General features: G+C 45.9%; 1 protein-coding gene across 1 annotated transcript in view; it reads left to right on the top strand.

Annotated features, from left to right (window-relative positions):
- The window catches only part of LOC110497104 (zinc finger protein GLI2), a 91,286-nt gene that overhangs the window by 45,044 nt on the left and 34,082 nt on the right, over window positions 1-12,160 (top strand). The window contains exons 4-5 of the mRNA XM_036952397.1: window positions 3,089-3,288; window positions 5,434-5,613. Coding sequence (XP_036808292.1) covers window positions 3,089-3,288; window positions 5,434-5,613 — 380 coding nt within the window. The remainder of the gene's footprint in view (window positions 1-3,088; window positions 3,289-5,433; window positions 5,614-12,160) is intronic.

Genomic DNA, 12,160 nt, shown 5'->3' with positions numbered 1-12,160 from the left:
CATCTAGAATGTCATCATCGTATGCTGTAGCGTTAAGAGTTCCCTTCACTGGAACTAAGGGGCTTAGCCTGAACCATGAAAAACAACCCCCGACCATTATTTCTCTTCCACCAAACTTTACAGTTGGCACTATGCATTGGTGCAGGTTCTCCTGGCATCCACCAAACCAGTTTAGGACTTGCGTGTTACAACCAAGCACAGACGGTTGTTACGTGCTACGCTCTTCAGCACTCGGCAGTCCCGTTCTGTGAGCTTGTGTGGCCTAACTCTTTGCGACTGAGCAGTTGTTGCTCCTAGACTTTTCCACCTCACAATAACAGCACTTACAGTTGACAGGGGCAGCTCTAGCAGGGCAGAAATTTGACTAACTGACTTTTTAGAAAGGTGGCATCCTATGACGGTGCCACGTTGAAAGTCACTGAGCTCTTCAGTGAGGCCATTCTATTGCCAATGTTTGTCTATGGAGATTGCATGGCCCTGTGCTTGATTTTATACACCTGTCAGCAACAGGTGTGGCTGTAACATCCAAATCCACTAATTTGAAGGGGTGTCCACATACTTTTGGCCATCTGTTTGGCTCTCTGGACCTAGTAGACTCCTTCCCATGGTACAGGAAGGTAGACTCAGGGACATGAAAAGGTCTGTGGCTAAAGGCCCAGAGCGACAGACTGAGCTATAGGCAGACAAGAGCATTTTGCAACCAGGTTCCAGTCCATAATATCAGATGGAGTTTTAAGTTGCCCAGTAATCTGAAGGCTTTCTGTGAATGGAATATCTGTTTCTTCTCAGGCCTCAGACAGAGAGCCTTTTATGGTCATCCGTTAGCTAAGGCCCATGGCAGAAAGTTGGCCCATGGCAGAAAGTTGGCTTTGAGACAAGCCTTGGTCGTCTGGGGGGCATTTACTGGAAACGGAGTGGACTCACTTTGGGTCAAGCACGGACCAACCGGCCCCTGGAGACAGACAGTACTGGGGATAACTGAGAGATTGAGGTCAGCCTGGGTCTGTATTCAAAAAGCATCTCAGAGAAGGAGTACAAATAGACAAAGATTCCAGCTTCAGACACTAAACTGTACAATCGTTTCTCATTGGGTAACTAGAGAAACTCTTAAGCATAAGGTTTTGTGAGATTAAGTTGTTTTCAACCTTCTTTAAGTCTTCAGTCTTGGTATATCTATATTTGAATGGGAGATCGTATAGTGTGTAGTCTAGCTTTCCAGACTCATGGCTCCACCCCCAGTGGCTGTAGGAAGAGACTACCTGGTGTGTGCTGCTGTATCCTCTGATCTTCAGCCTGTCAGAGGATCTGTCTGTACAGCTAGCAGCAACCAGGCAGGAGACACACCTCTCATTGACATGCCATGAGTTCCTCACTTCCTCCTCTCCGGGTCAGGTTAGAACTCATATCAGCCACAGTGTGACTATCTTCAGTATCATCCCTGTCTGGGGTTAAAGGAACAATGACAGATGAAATGCTGAAACCAGCTACAGTGCCAGAGCCAGACTAACATATTTTTATGTTGAGGGTTGAACCGTCTGTCTAGCTGTCTGTCTGTCTGTCTGTCTGTCTGTCTGTCTGTCTGTCTGTCTGTCTAGCTGTCTGTCTAGCTGTCTGTCTGTCTGTCTGTCTGTCTGTCTGTCTGTCTGTCTGTCTGTCTGTCTGTCTAGCTGTCTGTCTAGCTGTCTGTCTGTCTGTCTGTCTGTCTGTCTGTCTGTCTAGCTGTCTGTCTAGCTGTCTGTCTGTCTGTCTGTCTGTCTGTCTAGCTGTCTGTCTAGCTGTCTGTCTGTCTGTCTAGCTGTCTGTCTAGCTGTCTGTCTGTCTGTCTGTCTGTCTGTCTGTCTAGCTGTCTGTCTAGCTGTCTGTCTGTCTGTCTGTCTGTCTGTCTAGCTGTCTGTCTAGCTGTCTGTCTGTCTGTCTAGCTGTCTGTCTAGCTGTCTGTCTGTCTGTCTGTCTGTCTGTCTGTCTGTCTGTCTGTCTGTCTGTCTGTCTGTCTGCCTTAGTGTGACATCAGGTAATGCCGTAGGGATGTAATATCATTACATTGCATGGTTGCGTTCCACACACACAGTCTGCTCTATGACCCCATCTCTCGCTAATGTATTTCCAGATCAAAGCCCTGATAGGATGAGGAATGACCTGCGTCCCAAATGGCACCATATTCACTATGTAGTGCACTGCTTTTGACCAGGGCCTATAGTTCACTAGGGGATAGGGTGCCCTCTGGGACGCAGACCATGATATTAGACGTGATCTCATTCTCATTCCAGTCTATATACACAGAGCAAGGAGACAGAGCGTATCAGATTCACCTTAGATTCATTATTCAGGCTTAGACCTGGCTGGCTGACACACTTGGCCTGCCTGCAGAGTTTATACAAATGTCTCAGGTGTGTGTGTGTGTGTGTGTGTGTGTGTGTGTGTGTGTGTGTGTGTGTGTGTGTGTGTGTGTGTGTGTGTGTGTGTGTGAACGAGTGCTCTGACTGCATTGTGCAGCACGGTCGGCACCACTCGGTAGTATCAGATGGGAAAATGGTTAGGCCTTAGGCTATGTCATGTAAGGACTTAGGTCAGGTGAGACACAGCAAAGGTCCCATTGTTTAACTTTCATTTGTAACTGTTTTTCTTCCCCTTGTAACTTTAAGAAGATCACAGGAACTTGAGATTTCTGGATAAAAGAAACCGTTCAAAGGTTTCCGTCTGTCACAAGAGACAAAATACGTCATGAACCACAGTGTACATGAACTAAGATGATAACGCACTCTCTCTCTCTCCCGCTATCTCTCTCTCTCTCTCCATCTCTTTCTCTCTCTTTCTTTCTCTCGCTCTATCTCTCATCTCTTTCTCTCTCTTTCTTTCTCTCGCTCTCTCTCTCTCCATCTCTTTCTCTCTCTTTCTTTCTCTCGCTCTCTCTCTCTCTCGCTCTCTCCCGCTCTCTCTCTCTCACTCGCTCTCTCCCGCTCTCTCTCTCTCACTCTCTCCCACCCGCTCTCTCTCTCTCTCTTTCCCTCTCTCTCCCTCTCGCTTGCTCTCTCTCTCTCTTTCCCTCGCTCGCTCTCTCTCTCTCGCTCTCTCTCTCTCTCTCCTCCAGTCCTGGACTAGGTGGCAGCCCGGTCATGTCAGACATCTCTCTGATCCGTCTGTCCCCCCACGCAGCCGGGACAGGGGAGTCCCCCTTCAGCCCCGCTCACCCCTACTTCAACCCTCACATGGAGCACTACCTCCGCTCCATTCACAGCAGCCCAACCCTGTCCATGATCTCTGCGGCCCGCGGACTCAGCCCTGCAGACTGTGAGTTCAACTGCATGTCTAGATTGTGCAACACCCAAGGTCATTCACTGCCATGAGCATCACCTTACTTTGTGGATCCCCACCGAAGGAATTGTGTCATTGGTCTATTACTGAAAGCTTGGTGGAGAAATGAAAGGATTCTAACTTCTGAGGATTACGCAATTGTTTTCAGTGTGGAGAGGGGATTTGCGGCTGTGATTGTCAGTAAACAGCATGTTTGAGTGGGCATACAGATTAGGTTAGATACGTAGAGCCGGTGCTACAACGTTGCGTGAATTAGTCTTACATGCGACATATTGCTTTTTGTGAAGCTCTGACCTCCCTCTTCTCACCACGTGTTCAATATACCAAGGGGGTTATTGGAAAGCCATGGAAATTGATCAAACTAAACAGTCCCCATGGAACTCCCCCCAACTTTCCCCCTTTACCTCAGAGCGACGTGATGACAACTCTTTTTCAGAGCTGAATTACAATAACGGGTGGAGGCGAGGAGCCAGAATAGGAAATAAATCACCGTTTACAGTCTGTCAACAGTAATGTGGTCTTGCTTTTAAAGTTAAATAAGCAGTGCAGGGTTGGAGATCCCGCGGTGATAAAGCTATGGGAAAGAGGGAGAAAATGAAGGTGGCTATTTTTGGTTGAGGGGATTTCAAATAGGTGGTTCGGAGAGAGAGAGGAGACGGTCTTGGATTTCATTGAGAGACGGCAGACGTTTAGTTTGCCGTTTGATGTTCCCACGTGACCCTTTTGGAAAACAACTGTTATATCTTCTAGGACTTTTTAATAGGACTACCTTGTTTCGGGATGGATTTTGTTCTGAATTTGTTCTGAATACTACTAATGGAAATGAAATGGTTTCAGGAAATTATCTTCTTTGTCGCGGGCCAACACATAGAACAGAGGTATAAACAGGCAGAGGTTCTGCTGCTCTTTTCTTATTGTCGTTTCTGCGCTACATCACATTAGCATGACATTAGCATTGACAGGCCTCAGGATTCCTTTGGGCCCAGTCCGCTGTGTTCTATTCGTCATTCACATTCTCTTTCTATGGACTTCCTGTTCATTTGATTGGAAAAAAAACAGTTGGACGGCGGGGACGGCTCAGCTCTGCTATGGCCTTCATCGGATAGCTTCAAACGACGTGTTCCTCATTGTGCTGATCCAAAGTGACTCCCTCCATTTAAGTGGTTATGTGATCCAGGAGAGAGAGAGAGAAGGAGAAAATGAAGGTCTGGTTCTGCTGTATGTAGTCAGTACAAGCACACGTCTGTTCTCTTTTAGCGCAGCACGGCCTAATTGTGTCTGAAAGATCACTTCCAGTGGGAGAGGTGACACATTAGGGGGAGAGAGAGAGAGAGAGAGAGAGAACGAGAGCGAGAGGGGAGTCCTGGTCTCTTCCTCGTCTGGACCCTGACCCAAACCATAAACTGAGCAGATATTTCCTCCTAAATTCCTGGAGAAACAGATGGACTTTGGAAGCCTCTGGGACAGAGTGCTGCTATTCAACAGCAGCTATAGGCCATATCCCACTCTTATTGCCCCTGACACTTTTAAAAGGGCTTTACTGGGTGTAGTTGTTAACAGAGTAACACTGTAGGATTCAGGGTGCTCCTTCAGGGTGTGTGTGTGTTCGTGCATGTTATCAAAGAGAGAAACCACAACACTACTTTGTCTCTCTCTCTCTCTCTCTCTCTCTCTCTCTCTCTCAATCTGTCTATCTGTCTTCTTAATCTGCAGGACTACTGACACGCCTCACTGCACATCACTAACCTCCCATTCCTCTTGTCCTGCATCAATGACTGCATCCCAAATGGCACTATATTCTCTATATAGAGCCCTGGTCAAAAGTAGTGCACGATGTAGGGAATAGAGTGCCATTTGGGATGTAGATAATGTCTCCCTAGGAAAGTGCCATCATGTCGCCAGTCCTAACCCTAACCCTTTTCAAATGGCTCCGGCAGCATGTGGTGAGACCAAGTCGACCGACCGGGGCTGGAATCTGGAATGTCTTTCTCCCCCCCTCACTCATTCGCTCTCTCTCTCTCCATCTCATTCATCCCTCATTCCCCCTAAACCTTCCTTCCTATCCCTGCAATGTCCTTGTCTTCCCTCACTCATTCTCCTCCTTCCTCTGCCCCCATGCAGTGGCACATGAACACTTGAAAGAGCGGGGTCTGTTTGGGTTTCCCCCTCCCCCTCCTGGAGCCAGCCCTGCTGAGTACTACCACCTGATGACCAGCCATCGTAACCCCTACGGAGAGCTGCTGATGCAGGGGGGTGGGGCGGCAGCTGCACACCTGCCAGACTACATCACCCCCATGGAAGGTAAGTTAGACTGGGACCACAGAGGCCCACCCCTCTTTACCGTAAACCTGTTGTATCTACACAACAGGTTGATACTGTCTGTGTGGGAAGGGGTGGAATGCATGGGAACACAGTCCCAAAAGTGGAAACATTTTTACGAGTATTTTTGAGCTAAATTCCTGGTGATTTACAGTGGGGAGTTCTCAGACTTCACCAGTTCCCAGACTTCCACCCTTGGAAGTGTGTGGGTATGAATTGTAACATTCATTTTAGGGGAAGGATTTTATTTGTGTCCCCTGCCCCTTCCTCTGTTGGTACCAGTGTGTACTCTAGGACTATAACATGGTGGCATTTTTATTGGAAGGTATGTAACTTTTAAAAGCAACCCTGAGATTGCAACAACCTCACCGTAGGAGAATGATGAAACCCAGATCAATGGACCTGTAGACAGCAGAACATAAAAAAAAAGGCTTTTTATACATTTTTCATTACAAACAACTTCAAAGGGCGGGCCAGAAGCCCTCGGGTACTGTAACCACAGTATAGGTCCAGTAATATTTTCCCTCTCTCAAGTCTGTGCCAGGACATTCCATAAACAACAGACCTGATTGTACCGAGATGCCATTTTACTGGAGGAGGGGGACAGGGGGGAGGAGGGGTGAGGCAGAGGGCGCCTGGGCCAGAAGTCTGTTTAATGTAATGAACGCCCACTTTCATCCTCAACCTACCTCTGTCACCTTAAAAGGGTAGTGGTGTCTAAGGGGGAGACGGACTATTATACACAGGGATAGTGTTACCGTGCAGTGGCGTTACCCATTAGGCTATGGTGTGGTGTGAGGGAACACGACATCAAAGACCACCCGATACAGAAGCTTGGGTATCAGGCGAGTTGACTGTGTTCGTCATAACAGATGGGTTCAGATTAGGACAGCCACAGGTATTCACTTGCCTTTTACTGTGCTGCTGCGTGACATTTACAGGAATCCCGGCAGACGTTAAGGCAATGGGAGATACAGCCGGCCCTTATCCGTCCCCATATGAGGCTCACGGCTACCGGTCTTCCTACAGCAGCTGCTGCCACTACTGCTTCCTCTGCCGATAAAACACGCAACTCGCCCCACCTATGTCGCCTCAAGCAGCTCACACTTCGCTCCAAACACTCCCGAGAAAGAGAGATCGGGCCCCTCTGCCCCAGGTGAAGGGTAGGGTTTGATTTGACACACGGACAGTGAGTTTTGCTACCCGTCCTGTACAAGTTCAATTATTGCTCTGACGCTAGTCGGTCTACCTGGGTCGCACAGTGAGAGTGTAAACATTGTCCTCCAGTCTCTTAGTTGTACAGCATCCAGCAGGCCCGGGGTTCTGAATGAGCTGTTGTGTTGTATTGTGTCTGGGCCAAGCTTCTGCTTGCTCAGGCTAGCCAGGGGCAGGCAGCCAAAGGCCTCAGCCTGCTGTGCGTATAAAAACTGTCATAACAACTCCCAAACAGTGAAATACACTGTGCAGGCCTCTCTGTATCCCAGCTCCCAAGACAAAGGCGGGGTACTGAATGATGCGGTTGGCTTGTTAGGAGTGTAATATCTATGCTACACAGAGAAACAATGGACCTTAACTACCAAAAAAGTTGAAGCAAGACCACAGCCACTTTGGCTCATACAGCTTCTCCACCACTGAAATCATAGTGAAGTTAAACCCAGCACAGATAAATACATTCCTCTGTCTCTCATAGGGAAGTTAAACCCAGCACAGATAGATACATCCCTCTGTCTCTCATAGGGAAGTTAAACCCAGCACAGATAGATACATCCCTCTGTCTCTCATAGGGAAGTTAAACCCAGCACAGATAGATACATCCCTCTGTCTCTCATAGGGAAGTTAAACCCAGCACAGATAGATACATCCCTCTGTCTCTCATAGGGAAGTTAAACCCAGCACAGATAGATACATCCCTCTGTCTCTCATAGGGAAGTTAAACCCAGCACAGATAGATACATCCCTCTGTCTCTCATAGGGAAGTTAAACCCAGCACAGATAGATACATCCCTCTGTCTCTCATAGGGAAGTTAAACCCAGCACAGATAGATACATCCATCTGTCTCTCATAGGGAAGTTAAACCCAGCACAGATAGATACATCCCTCTGTCTCTCATAGGGAAGTTAAACCCAGCACAGATAGATACATCCCTCTGTCTCTCATAGGGAAGTTAAACCCAGCACAGATAGATACATCCCTCTGTCTCTCACAGGGAAGTTAAACCCAGCACAGATAGATACATCTCTCTGTCTCTCATAGTGAAGTTAAACCCAGTATAGATAGATGCATCCCTCTGTCTCTCATAGGGAAGTTAAACCCAGCATAGATATATAGATACATCCCTCTGTCTCTCATAGTGAAGTTAAACCCAGCACAGATAGATACATCCCTCTGTCTCTCATAGGGAAGTTAAACCCAGCATAGATAGATACATCCCTCTGTCTCTCATAGTGAAGTTAAACCCAGCATAGATAGATACATCCCTCTGTCTCTCATAGGGAAGTTAAACCAGATAGACACATCCCTCTGTCTCTCATAGGGAAGTTAAACCAGATAGACACATCCCTCTGTCTCTCATAGTGAAGTTAAACCCAGCACAGATAGATACATCCCTCTGTCTCTCATAGGGAAGTTAAACCCAGCAGATAAATACATCCCTCTGTCTCTCATAGTGAAGTTAAACCCAGCACAGATAGATACATCCCTCTGTCTCTCATAGGGAAGTTAAACCCAGCACAGATAGATACATCCCTCTGTCTCTCATAGTGAAGTTAAACCAGATAGACACATCCCTCTGTCTCTCATAGTGAAGTTAAACCAGATAGACACATCCCTCTGTCTCTCATAGTGAAGTTAAACCAGATAGATACATCCCTCTGTCTCTCATAGTGAAGTTAAACCAGATAGATACATCCCTCTGTCTCTCATAGTGAAGTTAAACCAGATAGACACATCCCTCTGTCTCTCATAGGGAAGTTAAACCCAGCACAGATAGATACATCCCTCTGTCTCTCATAGGGAAGTTAAACCCAGCACAGATAGATACATCCCTCTGTCTCTCACAGGGAAGTTAAACCCAGCACAGATAGATACATCTCTCTGTCTCTCATAGTGAAGTTAAACCCAGTATAGATAGATACATCCCTCTGTCTCTCATAGGGAAGTTAAACCCAGCACAGATAGATACATCCCTCTGTCTCTCATAGGGAAGTTAAACCCAGCACAGATAGATACATCCCTCTGTCTCTCATAAGGAAGTTAAACCCAGCACAGATAGATGCATCCCTCTGTCTCTCATAGGGAAGTTAAACCCAGCATAGATAGATAGATACATCCCTCTGTCTCTCATAGTGAAGTTAAACCCAGCACAGATAGATACATCCCTCTGTCTCTCATAGGGAAGTTAAACCCAGCATAGATAGATACATCCCTCTGTCTCTCATAGTGAAGTTAAACCCAGCATAGATAGATACATCCCTCTGTCTCTCATAGGGAAGTTAAACCAGATAGACACATCCCTCTGTCTCTCATAGTGAAGTTAAACCCAGCACAGATAGATACATCCCTCTGTCTCTCATAGGGAAGTTAAACCCAGCAGATAAATACATCCCTCTGTCTCTCATAGTGAAGTTAAACCCAGCACAGATAGATACATCCCTCTGTCTCTCATAGGGAAGTTAAACCCAGCACAGATAGATACATCCCTCTGTCTCTCATAGTGAAGTTAAACCAGATAGACACATCCCTCTGTCTCTCATAGTGAAGTTAAACCAGATAGACACATCCCTCTGTCTCTCATAGTGAAGTTAAACCGGATAGATACATCCCTCTGTCTCTCATAGTGAAGTTAAACCCAGTATAGATAGATGCATCCCTCTGTCTCTCATAGGGAAGTTAAACCCAGCATAGATATATAGATACATCCCTCTGTCTCTCATAGTGAAGTTAAACCCAGCACAGATAGATACATCCCTCTGTCTCTCATAGGGAAGTTAAACCCAGCATAGATAGATACATCCCTCTGTCTCTCATAGTGAAGTTAAACCCAGCATAGATAGATACATCCCTCTGTCTCTCATAGGGAAGTTAAACCAGATAGACACATCCCTCTGTCTCTCATAGGGAAGTTAAACCAGATAGACACATCCCTCTGTCTCTCATAGTGAAGTTAAACCCAGCACAGATAGATACATCCCTCTGTCTCTCATAGGGAAGTTAAACCCAGCAGATAAATACATCCCTCTGTCTCTCATAGTGAAGTTAAACCCAGCACAGATAGATACATCCCTCTGTCTCTCATAGGGAAGTTAAACCCAGCACAGATAGATACATCCCTCTGTCTCTCATAGTGAAGTTAAACCAGATAGACACATCCCTCTGTCTCTCATAGTGAAGTTAAACCAGATAGACACATCCCTCTGTCTCTCATAGTGAAGTTAAACCAGATAGATACATCCCTCTGTCTCTCATAGTGAAGTTAAACCAGATAGATACATCCCTCTGTCTCTCATAGTGAAGTTAAACCAGATAGACACATCCCTCTGTCTCTCATAGGGAAGTTAAACCCAGCACAGATAGATACATCCCTCTGTCTCTCATAGGGAAGTTAAACCCAGCACAGATAGATACATCCCTCTGTCTCTCACAGGGAAGTTAAACCCAGCACAGATAGATACATCTCTCTGTCTCTCATAGTGAAGTTAAACCCAGTATAGATAGATACATCCCTCTGTCTCTCATAGGGAAGTTAAACCCAGCACAGATAGATACATCCCTCTGTCTCTCATAGGGAAGTTAAACCCAGCACAGATAGATACATCCCTCTGTCTCTCATAAGGAAGTTAAACCCAGCACAGATAGATGCATCCCTCTGTCTCTCATAGGGAAGTTAAACCCAGCATAGATAGATAGATACATCCCTCTGTCTCTCATAGTGAAGTTAAACCCAGCACAGATAGATACATCCCTCTGTCTCTCATAGGGAAGTTAAACCCAGCATAGATAGATACATCCCTCTGTCTCTCATAGTGAAGTTAAACCCAGCATAGATAGATACATCCCTCTGTCTCTCATAGGGAAGTTAAACCAGATAGACACATCCCTCTGTCTCTCATAGGGAAGTTAAACCAGATAGACACATCCCTCTGTCTCTCATAGTGAAGTTAAACCCAGCACAGATAGATACATCCCTCTGTCTCTCATAGGGAAGTTAAACCCAGCAGATAAATACATCCCTCTGTCTCTCATAGTGAAGTTAAACCCAGCACAGATAGATACATCCCTCTGTCTCTCATAGTGAAGTTAAACCAGATAGACACATCCCTCTGTCTCTCATAGTGAAGTTAAACCAGATAGACACATCCCTCTGTCTCTCATAGTGAAGTTAAACCGGATAGATACATCCCTCTGTCTCTCATAGTGAAGTTAAACCAGATAGATACATCCCTCTGTCTCTCATAGTGAAGTTAAACCAGATAGACACATCCCTCTGTCTCTCATAGTGAAGTTAAACCAGATAGATACATCCCTCTGTCTCTCATAGTGAAGTTAAACCAGATAGATACATCCCTCTGTCTCTCATAGTGAAGTTAAACCAGATAGACACATCCCTCTGTCTCTCATAGGGAAGTTAAACCCAGCACAGATAGATACATCCCTCTGTCTCTCATAGGGAAGTTAAACCCAGCACAGATAGATACATCCCTCTGTCTCTCACAGGGAAGTTAAACCCAGCACAGATAGATACATCTCTCTGTCTCTCATAGTGAAGTTAAACCCAGTATAGATAGATACATCCCTCTGTCTCTCATAGGGAAGTTAAACCCAGCACAGATAGATACATCCCTCTGTCTCTCATAGGGAAGTTAAACCCAGCACAGATAGATACATCCCTCTGTCTCTCATAAGGAAGTTAAACCCAGCACAGATAGATGCATCCCTCTGTCTCTCATAGGGAAGTTAAACCCAGCATAGATAGATAGACACATCCCTCTGTCTCTCATAGTGAAGTTAAACCCAGCACAGATAGATACATCCCTCTGTCTCTCATAGGGAAGTTAAACCCAGCATAGATAGATACATCCCTCTGTCTCTCATAGTGAAGTTAAACCCAGCATAGATAGATACATCCCTCTGTCTCTCATAGGGAAGTTAAACCAGATAGACACATCCCTCTGTCTCTCATAGGGAAGTTAAACCAGATAGACACATCCCTCTGTCTCTCATAGTGAAGTTAAACCCAGCACAGATAGATACATCCCTCTGTCTCTCATAGGGAAGTTAAACCCAGCAGATAAATACATCCCTCTGTCTCTCATAGTGAAGTTAAACCCAGCACAGATAGATACATCCCTCTGTCTCTCATAGGGAAGTTAAACCCAGCACAGATAGATACATCCCTCTGTCTCTCATAGTGAAGTTAAACCAGATAGACACATCCCTCTGTCTCTCATAGTGAAGTTAAACCAGATAGACACATCCCTCTGTCTCTCATAGTGAAGTTAAACCAGATAGACACATCCCTCTGTCTCTCAT

The sequence above is a fragment of the Oncorhynchus mykiss genome, chromosome 18, assembly GCF_013265735.2.
Source record: "Oncorhynchus mykiss isolate Arlee chromosome 18, USDA_OmykA_1.1, whole genome shotgun sequence".
NCBI classification, from domain to species: Eukaryota; Metazoa; Chordata; class Actinopteri; order Salmoniformes; family Salmonidae; genus Oncorhynchus; species Oncorhynchus mykiss.
Note: the sequence above shows the minus strand (reverse complement) of the source record. Positions and strands in the feature narration are given on the sequence as shown.